This window comes from Buceros rhinoceros, unplaced genomic scaffold (assembly GCF_000710305.1).
Source record: "Buceros rhinoceros silvestris isolate BGI_N320 unplaced genomic scaffold, ASM71030v1 scaffold69, whole genome shotgun sequence".
Lineage (NCBI taxonomy): Eukaryota > Metazoa > Chordata > Aves > Bucerotiformes > Bucerotidae > Buceros > Buceros rhinoceros.
Window position 1 is genome coordinate 22,470 of NW_010429534.1, and position 21,359 is coordinate 43,828.

General features: G+C 37.0%; 1 protein-coding gene across 1 annotated transcript in view; it reads left to right on the plus strand.

Moving 5' to 3' along the window:
* Window positions 1-20,969, plus strand: part of LOC104499180 (brain-specific angiogenesis inhibitor 3) — a gene marked incomplete at its 5' end in the record, with an annotated part of 41,992 nt that extends 21,023 nt beyond the window's left edge. Inside the window, 4 exons of the mRNA XM_010142651.1 lie at window positions 1,817-2,460; window positions 11,064-11,099; window positions 18,105-18,209; window positions 20,151-20,969. Of these exons, the coding sequence (XP_010140953.1) occupies window positions 1,817-2,460; window positions 11,064-11,099; window positions 18,105-18,209; window positions 20,151-20,339 (974 nt within the window). The remainder of the gene's footprint in view (window positions 1-1,816; window positions 2,461-11,063; window positions 11,100-18,104; window positions 18,210-20,150) is intronic.
* Window positions 20,970-21,359: the final 390 nt, after the last annotated feature.

Below are 21,359 nucleotides of genomic sequence, written 5' to 3' on the forward strand. Positions count from 1 at the left end.
TTGTTAAATGAAGAGGGAAACAGAAAAAGGGGGGGGGGTTGTCCTCTACACAGGATGAGTCAAGGGAGAAGCCTATCTTAACTGTCCTGCATCACCCACCTGAAGGACACTGCCTCTCTTTGCTGGCCGTACAGAGAGCCAAGAAGGCTGAGCTCATTAATGTAAAGTTTAAGTTTCCAGTCAGTCACCTTTAAAAAAACTGCCAGTTCAGTTTCTTGCACAATGGTAATAGTCCTTCCGTAGAGATTAGTTTTAGTAGGCACATGTATTTTAAAGGGAGCAGGACAGTAAGTGGTAACACAGATGCATGTCAGTCACCACCGAAGGCAGACAGACATCCAACGTTGGTCCATGTAGCTCCTCTGCAGTATAGTGAGCCTTGTCAGGGGCATCCTTAAGGAGGTGGACGTTGAATACAGTGAGGAATGGGCTTTACTAGATAAACATTCAAACCCAGATTCTTTTAATAGAAGATTTAAGGAGTACAAGAGTTTTAACAAGTGAGGCTGGAAACAGTGAAGCAGCCACACTGAAGTAGGATATTTGTGCACTGTTGTTTAGAGGCAAGTTTTTCTTTTCATAGTGGAAAAATGAGAGGCAGTTTTGTGTGAATTAGGAGAGTGGGATGACGTATGAGCTGCTTGCTGTGGAATATGGCAGTGAACTGACAGGTGCCAGGGATTAGGGACACCAGGGCCCTCAGGCTACTAAAAGGGATGTAAATGTGTTACCTGAGATACCTCAAGCTGTCTTACTGTTTCAGCCCGTGAACTGGATTTTACTACATAAACTAGCACTGGTGTGGAATAAAAATATTTTCAACTGGGACAAGAAAATCTTTGCATCCAGCTGGAATAAGCCCAGTAACTGGTTACTCTTTTTTTTTTTTTCTTACTATATATCCTTTTTCTTTCATTACAAGTGTTGAATTCCAGACTTACATTTATTTTTAAGATCTGTAATTGTGATTGAATGGATGCTTTGCTTTTGAATGCATCCTTCAGTGTTCCTGGAAATATTGTATGACAGGATTAGTAACTGCTACATGTGGAGCTTATCCCAACAAAAAATTACTGGATGTTGCTACATTTTTGAGCAGGACGACCTAGGCTTTCACCAAAAGTAGATTATGACTGTTTTATGAGATGCATTAATGTTTTTTATAACCTTTTCAAATGCAGCAAAATACGTCTTTCTGATACCAATAGAATTTTTCCCAATGTGGTTACTTTTTGGTCACATTTGTTTAAAAATTATTTAACACAGAATAATTTTAAAAGTCAGTGAAAATGAACTTCTAGGAGCTCAGGAGCACATGTTCATAGTTATAACTTTATGATAGGTCATTACAATGGATTGACAAAATTATTCTGCCTTAAAATCTGACATTTTCCAGGTTATGTGGTTTAATAGTGGTAGTGCAGATGTCATGGTTTGTTTTTTGGGAAAGCCCTTAACTGAGTTTCATGCGGCAGGCTTTTGCTTAAGCTGTAAGTCACCTAAGATCTATATAATGCAGTAGGAATAAATGAAGGAGTACTTTTAATTTATATAAATGACTGAGGCTTAGCCTCATAAATGACTGATCTGTGTCAGTTATGGTAGAGTAAGAGATGGTATTTAAAAAAACAAAACAAAACAATGCAGACCAAAGACCTTCCCTAACCAATATTTATAGAATAAATGTTCTTAGATGGATAGAAAGAATGAAGAAGATGCAGTGGTAAAGGGAGTGCTGCTAAATAAAGCCACAACAAAAAGCAGTGGTAGACAGACATGGTTTCACATTATAAGAATTCTGTTCTCTGACCCACAGTTCTGCATAAAGACATCGGACCTTGCCGAGCAGCTACTATAACAGGAACACTTTCCAGAATTTCACTGAATGATGAAGAGGAGGAGAAGGGACCAAACCCTGAAGGAATGAGCTATTCTACCTTGCCTGGAAACATCATCTCCAAAGTCATTATCCAGCAACCAACAGGTCTTCACATGCCAATGAGTATGAGCGAACTGGCCAATCAGTGCTTGAAAAATGACAACAGTGAGTTGCGGAGGACTGTGTATTTATGCACAGATGATAATTTGAGAGGTGCAGATATGGACATGGTCCATCCTCAAGAACGGATGATAGAAAGCGACTATATAGTCATGCCCCGGAGCTCAGTAAATACCCAGCCATCACTGAAAGATGAGAGCAAAATGAATATAGGCATGGATACATTGCCTCATGAAAGGCTGTTGCACTACAAAGTTAATCCAGAGTTCAACATGAATCCCTCTGTAATGGACCAATTTAATATCAATTTAGACCAGCATCTTCCCACCCAAGAACATATGCAGAATCTACCATTTGAGCCCCGCACAGCAGTGAAAAATTTCATTGCCTCGGAGCTGGATGACAGTGCAGGATTATCAAGAAGTGAAACTGGATCCACAATATCAATGAGCTCTTTAGAGGTCAGTGGTGTATAAACAAGTTGCATACTCTCTTGTTCTAATTACTTGATAAGTCAATAAATTGTCTCTTGTGTATAAGGGGTGAAGCTAATGTTTTAATTCAGTATAAATTATTGTTTGGGATCATACACTGCTGTTCATATTTCCCTTATTATCAGAGGTGTTTATACCTAGAAAAAAAGATTAAAGTTTCAGAACCAGTCTGTGTGAAACTGTATAATCCTGGAGATATAACATTCCACACAACTGCAAAGGATTTTGACCTACCAAGTAAAGTCCACGGGAAAATATTGTGTTACTATGAGAAGAAAAACTGTTCCTGCAAGATACAAATGATAATCATTGACCCTGCCTGCAAGCACATGCAGTTAAAAATATTTGCCATTTTATCACTGACAATCATATCTGTCTCAGATATGATGGGTCTGATTCTGCTCTCAATAGTGTAAATCTGGTTCACCATATACTGATTTATTTTCTGTACACATCTGCATGTTTGCATGTGTGGGCAGGCATTGGTACAACTGATTTGTGCAGTAGGTACAGGTGAACTATGTGTGGAGCATCCTAGATTCCAGTCAGATTACAAAAGTGAACTGAAAAGCTTTTAAAAGGGATTCAGTTCATTAATACAATCTGTCTGTGAGATTTAAATGCTATAAAAGTGAAATCTATTTACATAATTTTGTAAGGCTTACATGTCAAGTACTGCCATTCCTATTGAGCCTCTACTTATGCAAAGCCACCAGTGAGGTATCATACTTGGGCCTCCTTAAGAACTGGAACTATATTTTAGCAGCATTTCGAATGTTATGAAATGTAGCATTTGGTGGGAAAGAAAAAGAGAAATGAGAAAAATATGAGAAAAAGTACTCATTCTCTGAAAGAAGTTAAGGACAGAAAAAAAATCCTACTGTGTGCATAAACATGAAGCCATTAGCTATTACTCTACAATGTCTGGACCCGTGTCTGTAGGGAAGCAGTTAACTTACCTGATTTTTCTGTTGTTAGACAGAGAACTGTAGCCAGTATTTCATAAAACATTAGTTATTTGTGGATATTTCTTTTAAAATATGGTTGAAGTTTTATGTACGTATTGACTGGAGAGTTTGGGCAGCAGAACAGAATTTAGTTTCTTTTCAAGAGATGCCTTTACAAGCTTTGAACATGAAATATTTCCTTTGCTGTCTATATTGTGTGTGTACTATCATAATTTTTTACAAGACATAATTGAACTGAAAAAAATAATTGAAAAATTTAGGGGGGGACTTTGCAAGTAATCCAATAGTATCCACTTTTTGTTTGTTGTTAAAGTTAATATGTGTTATCTTGGGTCAAATTTTAGGCCACTTTTAGACATGTGCTCCAGGATAAAGTAAACCTCATGCCCTCAGTGCAGATTTTTCCCTTAGGTGCCATAGAGGAAGCCAAAATGAGCAGTTCAGACTTAAGCATCAAAAATGTTAATGTCCTAAATATAGTTGGATAAATCCTACACTGTGTCACAGGCTTTCTTCTAGTTTTTATATCTGCATGCTTTTTTCTCAAGGAAATGCTTAGTTGGGAACAATTGTTTTATTATATATGGAAGAATTTCAGCTTTCAAATGATAATCTGAGATTGCCATAGTATTTATATACATGTATTACCCAAATAGGTATACATTTAAGGATCTGCAGATACCCAGTGTGCAAGTCAGTGATTTTTTATTTTATTTGGTATGTACCCAACAGTACTCATGTGATTCTAGGCACAGGCAGGCATATTAGTTCATCATGGAGTTTGTTATGGGGAGTAATTGAACATCTGGCTAATCTCCTGTACATCCCTTATATGCATGGATTAAAACTGGCTTTGCTATCTTGGCATCAGAGTGGCTTGGAGTGTGCTCCTTCAGTTCAAAGTGTTTTGATTTTAATGAAGAAAACACTCTTGATGCACTCTTTTGGAATGGTTTGTGTTTTGAAAATGTACCCTCGGAGTCATGAGCTCATTAAAATGAAATTACTTTGAAGCAAAGTAGTGCATTCACAGCCTCTTAGGAAATGTTAGGAGGTTTGAATTCTGAGAAAGAAGCTGATCTGAGCAACATATCTCCAGGATAAGTAATTCTTTTCTTTTTATTGTGAAAAAAAAAAGCAAGTGGGAGTAGATACCTGCTGCTTGACTGCCCAAAGAGACTTGCATCATTACCTTTGTGGCAGAAGAATGACAAGTTCTTTCAAGGGAACTATGGTTAGTGTAGTGTGAGTAGAAATGGGAAAGAGCTGAAAGGAGACAAAGACTTTTATATATTTTAAGAGAAAGAGCGTGCAAAGACAGGCAATGGAAACATTTATTAAAGGGGAAAAAGAGCATCTGCTTTATAAGAACAGGAAGGAAAGGACTTCCCAAACTGTTTGCCATGTAAAGGACTGGAATTATCTTTCCAGTCTCATATCTTCTTTCTTTGTTTTTCTGCCTCAGTTTCTGCTATGTGATATTTATGTCAAGAAAGAAATAAAGGCCTTAGATGGGAAGTTGATTGTGTGACCAAAATAATCCTTCTGTAGTCATTCATGAGAACTCCTAATACATTCTACAAAAGTCAGTTCCAGAGCTCCTTGTCCAAATTGCTGATGTGGGACTTTGGGAAGAAAAACTGTTACAGCTGAGAACATAAAGATAGTAAAGTGCAAAGAAAAAGTAAATGTATAGATAAAGAGGAGAGAAAAGAAAGATAGGCATGCAATAAAAAAAGGGGAAAAAGATGGCAGAAATGGAGAAGCAGCTTAGAAATGAAAGTGTTAGGAAGAACGAAATAAAAGAATCAGGGAAGGAGCAAGGTCTAAAATATAAAAAAAAAATTAAAAAAAAGAAGAGGAAAAGAGAGAAGAAACAAGCTGTTAAAAGAGTCAGTCTTGTCAATAAAGTACCAAAGCATCAGGCAGAACAAAAGCAAAATGGTGTGAAGTCATTTTGATTTATGATATAAGAAGCAAAAAGAGGGAGGAGAGAGAACAAATACAGAGAGATGAGCACTAGAGGAATTTCCTCTTTATCATGGTTCTACATTACATTTATTTTCAGGCATTCTGTATCTCCAATTTCTCTCCCTCCCATTCCTCATTTCATTCTTCAATAAGCTGTGGAGAGAGTTCTTGCCGATTTTGTGACTCTTGGTGAAATAAAGTCTAGACCTGTAACAACCCTCTCTTTCTTTCACCTGAATGAGGTCTCAGATTCCTCTTACTTCAGAAGTGGTTACAGCATATTTTCAGGTTACTGTACAGGGGTGGGGGTAGAATCAGTCGGAGTTGATTCTAGTAACTGGAAATGTAAAGAACCAAAATTTTAGTCAATATTATGAAGTGAAGCATATATGTCAGGTTTTCTATTATAAGCAGCTATCTTAACTACATGTGATCCTTAAGAAACGTATTTTCAATTGCTTGTCCATTTAAGAAATGCTTTGTTTCCCCTGAAAGCCTCCAGAAACACAAAACAAGTTGATTTAGTATATACATACGCAGGTTACCCTGTAAAAAAAGGGAGCAGCAGACCACAACAATTTGCCAGAATAGTTTCAAACTGAGATCTCTAAAGTTATGTTTGGAATGTGAATTGATGTGCTAAATTTGCTAGCATATTTTAAAGACTTAAAATTCCCACACTGAAGTTAATCCACTTTTTCATTAAAACTTACTTGCTTTATGTTAGCTCATGTTATGTACTAATAACAAGCATAATCTTCCATCCAGAAACTATGGGAGTATTTTCAGTTATACACACACAAAAGGCATTTTAAATCAAAACTGTCTAACCATATTCCACTTGTACATCTCTGAGGGCCAAAAAATATTTTGCTTTAATTTTGTTCAGGGAAAAAGTCCTCCCTAAACTCAGATCTCGTATGTCAAATCTAATCTCAGGGTGCATTACAAACTGCTGATAATAAGACTTCATATTAATGGAAGCATGGTTATAGCTCTCACTGTAATATGGTGTCTCTGGTTTCAGTTACACTTTGCACGACGCAATATATCTTCAGGAGTATCTCATGTAATTAATCAGGTAGTGGTGGAATGCAGACTAGAGTAAGGAAAAGTAGTTTTACAGAGATGAAGAGGGATTTTATTAGTCATTTAGTGAGAGCAGCTCTTTCCTGGTGCCAGTAGACTAGTGCATGTTACTGTATGGAAATCATACTTCAGTATTCAATTTTTGTCCCTCAGTGGGCAGAGTTTAAAGTTGCTCTGGAATTACGCAGAGAAGCTATACATGGTTAATATAAAGTAAAACTCATTTAAAATAAATTACTACCACAGACCTCTTTGCAAAGAGGTTAACTTTGGTGCTGGCATGAAAAGTGGAGAGGTTTTTTTGCTCTGATATGGATTTTATCAATTAAGATCAAATTGCTGTAGAAATCGGAGATGGAAAAAATCTTGTCAGGTTATCTCTTCTATCAATGCAAGAACATTTTCTATGAAGTATTTATCTAAGACATAGTCAAACTTCACTTTCAAGACTAGAGTGAAGAGCTTCCACTGTTTACTTTAGCAGGTTCTTTCATAGTTACATAAAATTTCTTTATTCCTGACAGCATCTCTGAAAATTCTTTTTTCATTTTTTTCCATTTTTTCTGAATTACAACTTTTCAGATTTTTCTCACAGCAACTTTGATTATCAGTGTTTATGTCCTTCTAATGTTTCCAAACAAACTTCTGTGTTTGTCTCTTCCAGAGCAAAGATTTAAACAAGCTGTATCATTCTTTTATCTTTTCCCCTTGATCCAATGTTATTAACGCTTTAAAAGTACTTTTAAAGTACTGTTGCTCTCATCTGAAATTTCCCCAGTTTACAGGCATGATTTGGCTTCTGTCAGTTTAGAGCATCAATGCAACTCACTGGAGCTGTTAAGAAAGGGCTATTCTCATCCTTGCCCACTTAAATGGAGACTTGCCTTTTGGGGGGGGGGGGCATTTGTAATTGTGTGTGGAGTTCACTGCTTGCTCATATCCCTCAGCTTTTCCCAAATTATCCCAGTTAACTCCCTGATGCTAAATAATTGCATGTGTCTCCAGCTTTTTAGGCAGTCCCTTCATTAGTTAGCCTTGTAGATTTAGCTTCAGCTTGGAAAACAGATGACTGAGCGAACAGGGAGTGATTATTCATATTTCCTGTAATACAAAATACAAAACAGGAACATCAGATGAAATGGCAAAAGAATAAACAACATGTTTTTCTTTGTCATGCTAAGCATATTTAAATTGTGGAATTCACTACCTCAGCCCCTTTTGGACGTCAAAATTAGGTAGTAATTATAAAATGATTGAACTAATGGAATAATGTAAAAAAGTGTTATTAAACTCAACAGAATAAGCTCCTCTCAAGGAAATTCCTAAACCACTGAAGAATTAGGGAGGGTATTGCAGCAGAAGTAATTCTTTATACTTGCCTTTCTCTATACCATTCCTGAAACATCACTACAGAACCTAGTCAAATACAAAATACTGAAGGAGTCAAACCACGGATATTATGATTTGCAGTCATTTGTTATTTGTATTCTATCAAGTGGATCTCCAACTGATCTTTGGGGAAAACACCAGCTTCTGGGCTAATTTTTATGTTGGCTAAAGTCATTCTCAGAGTTCTGGGTGGGTAAAAGAAACAGCTTTTTGAAAAGAAACATACTGGTGTGACCAGTTCAGCAGCTCATTTGATGCAAGAAATATTTTGCCCCTTGCTCCACTTCATCCACCTGCTGGCTGGCTTTCATTAATTTAAGTTGCGCAATGAGCCAGACTGATTTCTGAAAGCGTTTAGGTGTATGTGTGATTTTTTCAGCCCCAAAAGACAGAAAAAGTAAACTTTAAGAAGAAAAATATATATACGATCATAATTAAAGTTTTGATTTACATGTTTAAAGTTCGTTGTGTTTCATAGAGAAAGTGGGAGAAATGTTTACTAAAATAACAACTTCCGATTGGTACAGAAGGGAAACTTCCATCCTCATAAATCAAGATTCCCAGTGACTTCATGCTTCTGCGTGTGTTTCCTTTCTCAAAAAATAACACTGCAGTCATTTCAAGGCAATGATGTAGTAGCCAGGAGGATCTGATGGTGTACCTAGTGATGTCAGTGACTATATTGCAAATAATTCTCAATGGTGCAGGATCATGTCCATAACCAGTATTTGTTTTTCAGAAACTCACAGAACTTCACTGTTACTGTTCAGACCTGTGGCATTTGCATGCTTTTTAAGTCTTAGAATAGGCTCTGACAGCACTCGTGCTGTATTTCACTGTGTGCAGCCATGAAAAAAACAGTGAAGCCCAAGCACAGAACAGATGTTCTTTACTATATAAGTTTAAAATAAATGGGTTTATGATATTCTTGTTGAGCCTTAGTAAAATCCCCACTAGGATAAACCTGTGGTATGACCTGTTCTGTCATAACCGGTGTGATCTAACAGCAAAATTGCAAAAGTTACCTCTTTCTGACAACAGCATAGTTACATATGTTGCAGCCTGTTAGCTCTGTCTTTTTGCCATGTAAACAGTGATGGAGTCATCTGGCTGCAAAACCTAATAATCCAGGTGTGCCAGGAATACTTTCACTGTGGTCAAGCAGACTTAAGGCAAAACACAAATGCTCCAATCTTATAAATCACAGTGTCTTGCAAACTACACATTTCTTCCATGTTTTCACTTGGGGTTCTCAGCCAGATGGTGCAATGATACCAGGTTTATTTCTGAACTGTAGCTTAAAAAATAGCTTTTTCAAGCATTTTTCAAAGCTACTCCTGTAAACTTTAGCTCACTATATGCTGTACATGTTTCTTCTCTTGTAACCACTAAGCCTCCTCAGTGATAGATGTGCTCTAATTGCACCTTGAAATTAGATACTTCCTCATTAGAAATATGTAGATTTCTTCAGGTGCTGATTTACTGTGGAGTGATGATGGCCTGCGTCACAGGTAGACTTGTACCGTGGCCCTCTTAATATGAGTGAGAAGTTAGTACTTACAGCTTTAAGAATTTGGGCATAATGACCTCTTATTTTTCTTACTTCAAAGACCTTTATTGCTTCAATGTTTTCGTGATACTTTTTTTTGCAGAATTGTTTAATTTATTTTTAAATACTCTCTTTAAAGTGGTCTAGGTTAAATCAAGCTGATTGAAGATAGCTTCTTCAAAGCTTCTTGTTGTTGGTTGTTTTAATTGTATTATAGACTGTTCTTTTATACTGCCTCCCAGACTTTTAGGCATCAGTGTCAACAGTGCTACAGTGGTATTCATCATATTATTGTGGATTATTGGAGCATCAAAATTTCACCACAAAACCAGACAACATGTTACAAACTGGTATTATCAAGGGCTCAGAGACCAAACGTTTTCCACTGAAAGACTTGTAAGATTATTCCTTTCAATTGCAAGAAAACAAAACAGCTTACTAAAACATGCATGTATGTTAAACCAAGTAAATTCAAAGTCTAATGAAGTCAGTAACATTATTCATCTTGACTTAATGGGTTTGATTTGTATTGCACTGCAGAAATTAGGTGCAATTTGAGAAGGTTCATTCGCCGTGACTTAAAGCCTTGCTATCCTACCACAGAAATTAGGGTTGGATTGTAGCAGAAAGCCTTTTGCTTTTTGGGGGGTACTTTTCTCTTCCTTTAACATTCCTTCCTGAAAGGAAAAGTATCTTTTCTTTGCATTCGCATGTTCTTTGCACTTTTTTCAGCTCTTCCAACCTAGCTGCTTCTTTCTACACCTGTTTGGTCCACGGCAAACCATTCAATTTTCAACCTTAAGATAAAAAAAAGATATTTTTATCTTTTCTATAAAATATTTGTTTCTTCCTGATATAATTTGACTTTATAATTAGTTTCTTTTAGAATCTGGTAAAAAATTCTGTGCTATTTGTGATACGTCTAAACAATCATATTACGTTGCGTTGTATACAAGCGATTACTTCACTAGTGAATCATTATTGCTTTATATCAGATGCTTTCAGTCAGATGTCATCTGACAATTGTCATTGCTGTAAAACAAAATCATTGCTTTCTCCATCCAGATTATCACTGCAAACAAACAAGCTAAAGCTATGGAAAGTGTAGATGGCTTCGGCTTGGTTTTGCTATCATTTATTCCATTACAATCAACGGAGTTGTACCAATGTAAGCCTGATGTCGGAAAGAATCAATTTCTGTATACCTATAAAAATCTAAATCATAGATACATATAGATACCTGTGTAAAAAGTATAAATATTATGATAATTTGCAAATTTAGAAAGTAAAGAAAGTGTAGAAATTGATATATTTTATCCACCAACACATTCAAGTGCATGCATATAACATGCACATTATGCATCCTGGTGAAATGCAGTCTGGTTTATTTCAGAGAAAAGAATATGATACTGATCTAATAAACTGTATGCAAAGTCATGCACAAATCTTAAATTATCAAGATAAAATCTACAGCCTCTTGCAGAATACCTAATATATATCTGATAGGAAAACAAGAATGCTATTTAGACTCATTAACAGGATTTGGTGAAGAGTCCCCTTGTTAATACAACCTCTTTTTTCTTTCTCTTTTTACTGCTTAATAGAGAAGAAAATCACGTTATTCGGACCTTGACTTTGAAGTAAGTTTTACTGAATTATTCCTGATTATTCAAAGTATTTTCCTAAAAGTAAATGTAAAGTGTTCATTTTAGGAGATTTTACCCTTCTGACATAGTAGATGCCATAGGGTTGATCAATTGGTACTGTACAGAACATGATGAGCAATTCATTAAAACTACTTTGGTGCAACCTGTTTGTAAAATATGCTGAGACTAAACTGTCATGTTCCAATATTAACCATCATGGTTTCAGTTTTTAAATTCTCTGCCTTTTCATTTTCATCTGGGTTTTTTTGCTTGTTTTGATTTACTGGCTATCTATTGGAAAACATTGCAGAAGGTTGCTTTATTCAAGAGTTCCTCAGTTATTTGTTCTACATCTCTTTCTTCATTACTAATATACTGGCATATGAATTTCACATCCAAATAGTGATTATGAGTGTGTCAACTTTGGAACAATGAAGTGCTGCTGTTGTCAAAGCTTATGGATCACATGTTATATTAAAAAATCAAGTTCATGAGAGGTTCTTTAGCTTCGATATTCACAGTTTCATACTTACAAGACCCCATTGAGTAAGAAGATTTGGTTGTGTTAGTTAATGACCATTTTGTTCTATCTCAGTGAGCATGATTAAGTCTCTTCGAGTTTTGTTTATTGGAGGTTTTGTTCCTCTACCAGAAGTAATACAACAGTTAGTTTTCAAGGAGATGTAAATTCTTTATAGATTTGGGGTTTTTGCATAGGTTGTCTGTTCATGCGTATTAGTAGTTGATATAAATCATTATATTCAACTTCCAGAGAAGTTGAATGATCATATTTGCATGGAGCCCAGAGATCTTGGGCTAAACTTTAACGTCCAGTGATCAGTATATATCAACCGTAACTTTAAAAATTATCCTATTTGCATATGCAAACCCATTTTTTATTATTATGTGGGCTGTAAACACAGCACACATATTTTCAGATTGCAGGTTCTAGTCTATAGAAAAGAAAAGGGTGGAAGTAGCAAAATGCAGTCATAGCAGTGGTCATAACAGCCTTGCAATGAGAGAAGGGTTTGCTTTGGTGACCTGCTTTTGCTGAAATCCTGACCTTCCGTGTCTGATTGTGGTTTCCTGGAAGTGTAACATCACACCTTAATCTCTCATGTCATTTCCCCCCAGAGACTATAGCTACCTTAAGCTGTCATGTAATATCTCAAATAATGCGTCTGACAAAGATTTGCATAGTAAGTTTAAGGAAAATAAAATGAAAAGACTACACTAAATGTGCTTTACAATAAATGCAGACAATGGAAGAAATAAAGCATGGAATTCAAGAACATAAGTTCAAGCAATACAACCAGAATTTTTATAATTATAGTAATATAAAGAATTCTGAATGTTACTGTTCTTTACTGAAAGGTAAAGGTCGTTCACAATGAGAACATTTTCTGTGGCAACAAATACTAAAACATTCTTCCCATCACTCAGGAGAACATAATCCAACACGAAATAAACACCAACAGTGTGGTACACATTCTGCTCTCAAGAACCAAGCCTCCCATTACATACTGTCTTTTGACTCACATGGTTTATTTAAGATGTCTACACCTTCTTGTCTTGCTGGCAGCATTGTTGATCCATGGCCTAGTATTTTTGGAAGTATTACTACAATTCAGGACAATACATTTGTTTGTAAAATGGGAAGAATGGGGCTGTTGGGAGTGACTGCAGAGGAAGTGAGAGTGGCAATGATACTGTGCTGATTGCTGCTGTGTTTTAAAAGTACTGACTCAGACTAACCCCATCTCACCTCCCTGTTTTATGGTTCCTCGGATTAAGCCTGTGGGCTTTCCTGTATTCTTGCACGTATCTGAGGTTAAAGAAAATAAAAAAGCCATAAAACATTCAAATAGCCACCCAGATTCCTCCACTCAGCAAGGCATCCTGATGAAGGGAATTGAGATAGTGCTGTGTGACCAAAATGCTGCTACTCCAATACCTCAGAGCAGCTTGACTGCAAAATAGAAGAGTCTGGAGGTGAGGTCAGGCTAGAGTGATTTGCCATACTACTTAAACGTTTAACACTTTCTCTGCTTTGTCTGTGACCAGTGCCAGATGGCACCCTCTGAGACAACATCCTTCCACAGTTCTAGGGATAACAAATGTTGAATACACAGTATGGACAAAGCTGTCAAGCTTGGCTCCCTCAGTCCTTTTCCTTTTAACGCTCTCCAAGTATCTCTACACCCTCAACCTCTCACATGTGTCTCTCTATAGCCGTACAAGATAAACCCTCAGGCTGTACCTATCTTACTAAATTAGACATTAGAGGGAACATTTCTGGATGCCAAAATGTCAGTTTTTATAGGGATGAAATTTTAGAATGATCTTCACTGTTGTAGTCTGGACCACCTTTGTCTTTCCAAACAGTTCCTGAAATGTCCTTAGGCAGGAACCAGCACAACCTAGATATCTTTCACAATAAGCAATTTGGTTGTAGGCTTCTTATTCTGGAGACTAAAATAATTTAAAGCATTCAGGGAGAACATTCCATGCTAGATGGTGCTAGAGAATGGTCTTGGACATGTTTGACTTACTACTGTAGAGTCAGAGTTTCAAACATAAAAAAAAAAAAAAGACTATGCTAATGGTCTGCAATGCAACACTCACCTGAATATAGACTTTGAAGTAAAAACAAAGTAATGCGAGAAAGGCAATTTTTTTCTGAGGACCACAGATGAAACTCAAAGCCAGCTGCTCTGTAGTGTGAACGCAGGCAGACTATGACTGTACTTAACACCGTAAAATACTCTCTCTCCCTGATATCTGCAGACTATCTAGAAATACAGGTGTAGTTTTAAGGGCCTTTGCAATGGACTATAAATAAGTCCTGTGACTGTTCTGGGTAGTGTTCAGAAAACTTGTATCTCCAGTCAAAGGCAAGGGAGATAGAAAAAGATGATATCCAAACCGGCCAGCCATTGTCATAGCTCTTAAGCTGGTTAGGGAGAAGGCTCTCAACAACTGGGCCACCTGTATCTTGTTTTCCCTTTGCAAATAGTTTACCATTACATTCTTAAATTGTCCCTTTGTATAGAAAAAAGAAGACAGACTGTAACGTACTGGGTTTAGTCTCTAGGCAGAAAGAATTTCTGCTACATAATATACTATCCACTCTCAGTTTTTGCAAGATACTGACTAATCCAGCTGAACTTTGAAATTTGCTAAAATGCACAGTCAACATGCAACAGCTTTACAAATCTTTTCTTGCTATTACCACGCATTTGTTTAGACTCATTCGCGCAATCTGGTACCAATAACATGACCAAAATCAAAGGTCTGGGCATTTCTGGGCATGTATCCTGGCTGCTGCTGGCTGTGGTAACTCCAGCTAAGTGGACTCCAGCCCTAGTTATGTTCTGTTTTCCCCTAAAGCTGGGCAGGTAGTTTTTTAATGGAGGCTCAGCACTAATACTTAGCTGTCAGATCAAATGAAATTCATTATAATTATGTTGGACAGAAATACAGATGCTGTGGAAATTCCCAGGCAGACTTTATAATAGATGTGCACAGACACTTGCAAAAGCATGCAGGAGAATTAAGCAGTATTACTGACATGCATTTTTGGATTCAAAATAACAATTACCTTTAAATTCTATGAGAGGGTCTAATTCATGGATTTCCCCAGCCATCCACCCTACTCTCTCCTTTCTCTGAGACATTCAGTGGATCTACTCTAGTAATAACATTATGCCAAATAATTCAGAAAAGTGCCCTTCTACCCTGTTACCCCAGGATTCAGGTCATCCATGGCTCTTTTTGTGCTTCACCCTAAAGGGAGAGCAAGGATATGCAGAACAAGTGTGCGGTTGGACTCAATGATCTTAAAGGTCTCTTCCAACCAGATGATTCTGTGATTCTATGAATACTACAATGCTGTCTTTCCTTTTCACAATGCAGTATTCTCTCACCAACAATAATGCTAAATTGATAATTAATTGCTGGAGCTGCATTCTTTCAGAATTTCATCTGCAATAGCTATTCATTATAACAACATTACGAACTCACACAAAAGTTTAAAATCATTCTCTCACAAACCTGAAGACATGTCTCGAAGACAAAGCAGAAAAAAATATGCCTGCAGGGAAAAATCCTTTCTCCTGCCTGAGTTTGGCAACTGATCATAGCTATAACATCTTGAAAACACAGCGTGTTTCCATTATAGGGGTAGGAAGGCATTCCCCCATCTGTTCTTTTCACTTAGCTGTTTCATACAGTGTTTGAGAGAGAACGTTTTTACCTGTTACAATATAGAAGACAAATTGAATGTTATTATTATTACTAATATTATTCATAAGATTGACCACAAATCTTCATGAGAATATTTGTGCTTGATCTAGAGTTCAGCTAAAACCCTGTCATAAATCAAAAAGGGAACTGGGTACAGAGTTACATTTGAAGTCCTTCCCATATCGATGATAGCCATCCACACTCTGAATCTTCTTTTGAAAATAGATGCTCATCAGAGTAAGGCTTAGTCCTCTCAAAACACACACTTGGTGTTACTTGTGAGTTGGACTACAAATGTGGAAAGGGTGTCAGTTCAGTTTGACCCCTTTTAGGGCGTGGGGCACAAGAGTTACATTGTCTGCAGGAAAGACCAGTGAAGATGTGAGACTGTAGCCTGGTGGCTAATTCAAGTGTTTCTTGAGGGGATGTGGCATTAATGGGCAAGGCCCCATCTGTGCCCAAAGAACGTGTGCTTTCAAAGGGCAGCATGAGAAGTTGATTTTCTTTTCTATCTATCTGGTTCAGATCTTGATACAGTCAAGCTAGTTCATGTTGGTCAAGGTCTTCAGCTCTGTGTTGATACAATTTATGTGTTTCTAAGACTGATAAAACTGTTTTCTGCATTGTGCATTTAATAAACAGATTAAAACCCTCAAATACTTTTTGGGTTATTTTCTCATTAAAGAAAAAGAGTTACCCAACAGAGCATTATTTCCTAGAATGGAGAGAAGATGGTACTTTCTAACAAGGATTTTAGAAAAAGCCTAGAAAAAGAAGAGTTAAAGTTGGAAATTTAAGTTACTGCATCTTCAGTTCAGATTGTTCTTATAAGCAATGGGGAGGGGCAGGTGTCAGTGGGTAGGAATTGTGGAATGGAAGCCAGGAAAACACAAAGCAACCAAAAGATCCAGAAGTACATGTGCATACCAGTCATTTTGCTATTAAGAATAAATATAAAGCAATTTTTTTTTTTCTGGCAGACTTCCCACTGCAAGTATTTCATTTCTCCTCCCACCTGCTTCTGCTCAGGAATAATGTAATGAACTGAATAAGACATTTTTATTATGCATTATTTGCTATTTAACAAATTCTTGGGTACACGATTCAGAAAAATATCAGAAAGTAGCATTCTCTATATTCCTAGTCTTTATTAAAAAGTTTCCACCTGGAGATACTTGTTTCACATCATATCCTATTTTCTGCTTTTTGAGCCAGTATAACCCACCAAAATCGGTCTTATTCCCTTTAGCATGTCTTCTTATTTCAGCCAATAATAATCTTCAAGGCAGAGCCTTCCATGTGTACCTTCCATTATACAGAATTTGTATATCCCTGTCTACCGTAGCAGCAATCGCTTAGCAGACCCTAGGAAGTCACTTAAGTGAAACTGCCCTCATAAATTTAGACCAGCTATCTCTACTTAAATTACATTTTGCAAGAAGTTCCTTATCAAATCCTGCAATTTTTTTTCCCTTATTCACCCCACAAATCACATTGTTAATAGGTCTTTAATTGCTTGCTGTGTCTCATGTCTTTTCTGGGAATAATGTTGCCAAATTCCTGTTCTCAGAAGTGAAACAAGTTCTCAAGCTACGGTGTAGCTTTATTAAGGATGATAAGGTTAGTACAGTGTAGCGGTAGAAATGCATGGCCAAGAGAAAAACCACATTTCATGAAATTTAGAAACACAGAATGCAAATGAAAAAGGTGTCCTGCACCTTTTCTGTCAACTTTACTGGCTGCTGCCCTGGCCATAACTCAAGTGCAAGGAGTTACAAAAGCTCAAGAAAAGCCAAGCTGAGCCAGTCTGCTCTGGGACTGAGGTGAAGCATCCTCAATGCCTCCCATCATCTGTCCACCCAGACCACAGATCCAAGAGAATGATTGAACAGTAACCAGGCTTCAGCTTTCCTCCAGAGGCTGGTCTGAAGCCGTACCTGAGTGTGAATTGTTTGGAAACAGTGAAGATGGTAGGCTTTGTGGTCTAGGTTTGAAAACAGGCTTCACTCTCCATGTAGCTACCAAGGCAGACACGTGGCCAAGGGTCTCATCCAATAGCAGGAGCTGTTTGGGGTTCTCACCTCTTCCACAGAAGTGTCATATGATTAGTTTCTGTGGAAGAATGCCCTGTGCACGGGCTAGAGGAAGATTAGCTTCCAATTGCTCAGTCCATGACGTAAAAAAGCAAGTAAAACTAAGAAACTGTACCATTCTTACTATGAATGCCATTTCAACTGCATTTTATGATGAACTGAGTGACAAGATGTCAAATTAAAAATACTTAACATTTGGGGCTTTTCCATTTGGGGCCAAGATTTCTGAGTTGAGTGTTCTCGTAAATATTATTTCAATAGAGACCATTACAAATTGCTGTTTCATTCCTATAGAAATTAAAATATTAGCAACCATGGTGAAAACAGAAATTCTAGAAAATATTTCTAACATGCAACAGAAGTATCCTTCTGAGAAACTGCCATCATTTTCAAAAGTCTTCTAGGCTAGCACAAAAATAGTGTCTCTTAATTTCAGCAGCTCAGTGAATGTGGGGTAGAAACAGTCTCTTGTATCCAGGAAGAACATTAAACAGAGTAGAGAGAAGGCTCAGTGCAATTCACCTCCAAGAGTCAAGTCACTAGGAAAAGATGTCCCTGCCAAATTTAATTTACTTTGTTATGTTGAGGAAGATAATGCTTCTCTTAAAAAAGCCCAGATTCAATTATAAATATAAGCAATTATGTTCCGTTTTTTCAGAAGGTCATGCATACAAGAAAGCGACACATGGAATTGTTTCAAGAGTTAAATCAGAAATTTCAGACGCTGGACAGATTTCGGGATATACCAAAATCAGGCAGTATGGTAAGTTTCCCTTCTTAGATATTTAAAATGTAATGGATCCTAAACAACAACAATGAAACAAGAGTCCTTTGAATTCAGTATATATTCAGTACCTTCAGATAGCCTCAGAAATTAGAAATAAAAGTATTTTCAGTAATCTAACCTATGACAAGATTCATTAGGTTTTACAACTAGACCATAAGTAACTCAGTGACATCATTCTAGATAAGTAATTGAGCTTTAAGGAAAACATTTCAAATCTGTATCTGCCTACCAAGTCTAGAGGACTTTATATAGAGAATGCAGCTCCACTGTAATTCGGCCAGTAGGGTTTCTCCTCAAGTTAGGCAAACAGATGTTAAATGAGTTACTACAGACAAGTCCAACTAGATTCACCCATACGTGAAATACTCCAGAAAGAACACAGGCTCTCTGTAATGCCATGTCTTTTCCATAATAGGTTTATAAATATTTACCATGGGAAAAGCGAAAATTAAATCATCCAGAGCTGACTCTGCTATCATTGTAATTCAAATTTATACACACACACACACTCACACACACATACATAACACCCTGACTACATCTGATAATGAGAGCAAGGAAATAGTTGATTCTGCCAGAAATAGTTGATTCTACCTAATTAAACAGGTAGTGTGTGTTTAGTGTGACATACTTGTTAGCAGTAGTATTGTGATCCATGATAAATTTATATATAATTTTATAATGTGAAAATTGTGTATTAAATGGAACTGAGCTAGAATCATTGTATTCTATAACTTTTTCAGAAGAGCTGCTTTCAGACATGAAGAAGAGGTATTAAGCAGATGTGAGGCCAATGGATTTACATCATTTACATCATCTTAATCCAGCAGAAATTTGGCCCTGATTCTTTGATGAACCTTTAGCTGTCATATGTGTTATTTTGCACCCAGTTCTTGCTCACTCCCCCTTCTGAGATTTGCTGACATGTAAAGTTTGCATTCGCCTCTCTATTTGAGATTTGCTGTCCACGTAAAGCTTGAATGAATTCAAAATCTCAAAGGCAATCTCAGTGGAAGAGTTGTGTTTACTCTGTTTCTCATCATTGCTATGTTTCTGAAAGGTCTGCTAATAAAATGCTGCCTAGAGGAATGGTCTATCTGTAAGACAGTCAGAGAGTGATCCTGGAGCCTATATATAGGCATCTCAGGCTATTTTAGGCAGCCTTGGGTGTCTTAGTTTACAGTATGTTACAGGCGTTGATGACGCAGGACTTAAAGGAGACCTGCACCTCTCATGATAGTTAGAGATCAAGCAGGAAATCCAAAGGCATCTTAAAATGGTACAAAAATGTTAGGTTTTAGCAACTAAATCCCACCCAATGCGTTACTAATCACTAATTAAATCGATCCTGGTCCATAATATCTTTTGTTCTATAAAACCTAGCATTTTATAACAAAAAAACCCCTATTCAGTATAAAATAATCAGCTTTCAGCCTATTAATCCTAATATTCATGAGCTTGCTGTAAAGCAAGGTGACTCTCAAGCCTTTTCAAGGACTAGGCTTCCATGGTTCTGACATGCACCTGCCCAAATTTAAAATCCAGCTGGCAATCTCTGTTTCAAACCACTCCATATTTCAGGCAGCAAGCTCTTCTCAAATGCTTTCCCCTTCTCCCACTTTTCCACGCAACCGCTATTAAAAAGATGGCTCTTGCTGCTGGATCACTTGGCCATTCCTCACATACATTTGTTCTTGTGGAGCAAAGGGCCTAGCTGGCAGCTCAGGTGAGGAGCCTGCCAGAGCTGATTGTTCACAAGAGTCACGCTGGTGCTGAACACCCGCCAGCCTGGCTCCCTGCAAAGCCATTTCCCCTCTCTGGCTTCTGTCTCTCATGAGAGCACATTAGCGATCAGCCTCATAAAAGAAAACACATTATATCATTCCTGGTTTTAATTCTTCTTTCTTTGGTCTTCAGGAGAACTCAGTGCCAAGCAAGGCTCCATGGGACAATTTCAAAGCCACAGGCGACTACCAACACTATACAACGATAAATGTATTAGACACAGAGGCGAAAGATGCTTTAGAACTCAGACCAGCAGAATGGGAGAAGTGTCTGAACTTGCCTTTAGATGTGCAAGAAGGTGACTTTCAAACAGAAGTTTAACAAAAATGAAAACAAACAGAACAAAACAAAAACAAAACAAAAATAATTCACTGCACTGACAAAAAAGAGACTTTGGGAATCCTGACAAACCTTTCTGAACATTGTGACTACTTTACGTCAGGCTCTTCCTGTGCCAAACGTCAGTGTTTTTTTCCGTACAGTATAGTCTCACTAGTGCAGCTAGTGGAGAACCAGGTGTACAATTCTTACCATCGTGTGTTGTAAGTACCCGTGGAATGGATTTGTAAGGTAATCTTTATAGATAAACCTCAAGCAACGATTTATGTTGTAACAGCTTCATTTGGTTTAGTTTTCAAAAAACTTCACCATGAAGCACAATGTATATATTTATGCAGTTTTTAAAGTTTATAACAGTCTGTTTGGCCATTACTACACTTTTTACTTTATAATATAAAAGCAAAGGTTTTGTCATTAAATGAATGTCTGTTGAGCTACATTCTTCATTGCTTTAAATGCAATAAAGTAATAATCTCACTTTTATATGAATAATATATTTCACATCTTTATTATTGCAGTTTTCTCTGGAAAGCTCAGAGTAGCTTTCTCTGCTGCAGCTGTGTATAAAAAATATTTAAAATGTTGTATGGTGTAAATAAACCTTTGTCTACATATCAGTTTCTCAGTGCTTTTTATTCTGTATTTGTTTATCTTAAATTTACGTATTTATAAATTTTTCTTTAAAAACACACATATTTACTATGTATGTGGAGTTTTAATACTGTGCTGTTCTAGCTCATGTGAAGAGTTTCTAAAGCGCATTAGAAGGTTTGTATAACCATTCTGCTTTTTCTTAGGTATTCTTCTGTGACAATGTACCATATAAATTGGACTTGTCAGAATTGTTCTGTTTTATAAGAATTTTTGTCCTGTTGCAGAAAGACAAATAATAGAATATAAATTAAGTTTCAATGCACAGCATGCAAAGAAAATGTTAATTCAGAATCATTGCATCTTGTGCATGGACTTTTGGTTGTATGACAATAAGAGAGACTTCAAAGA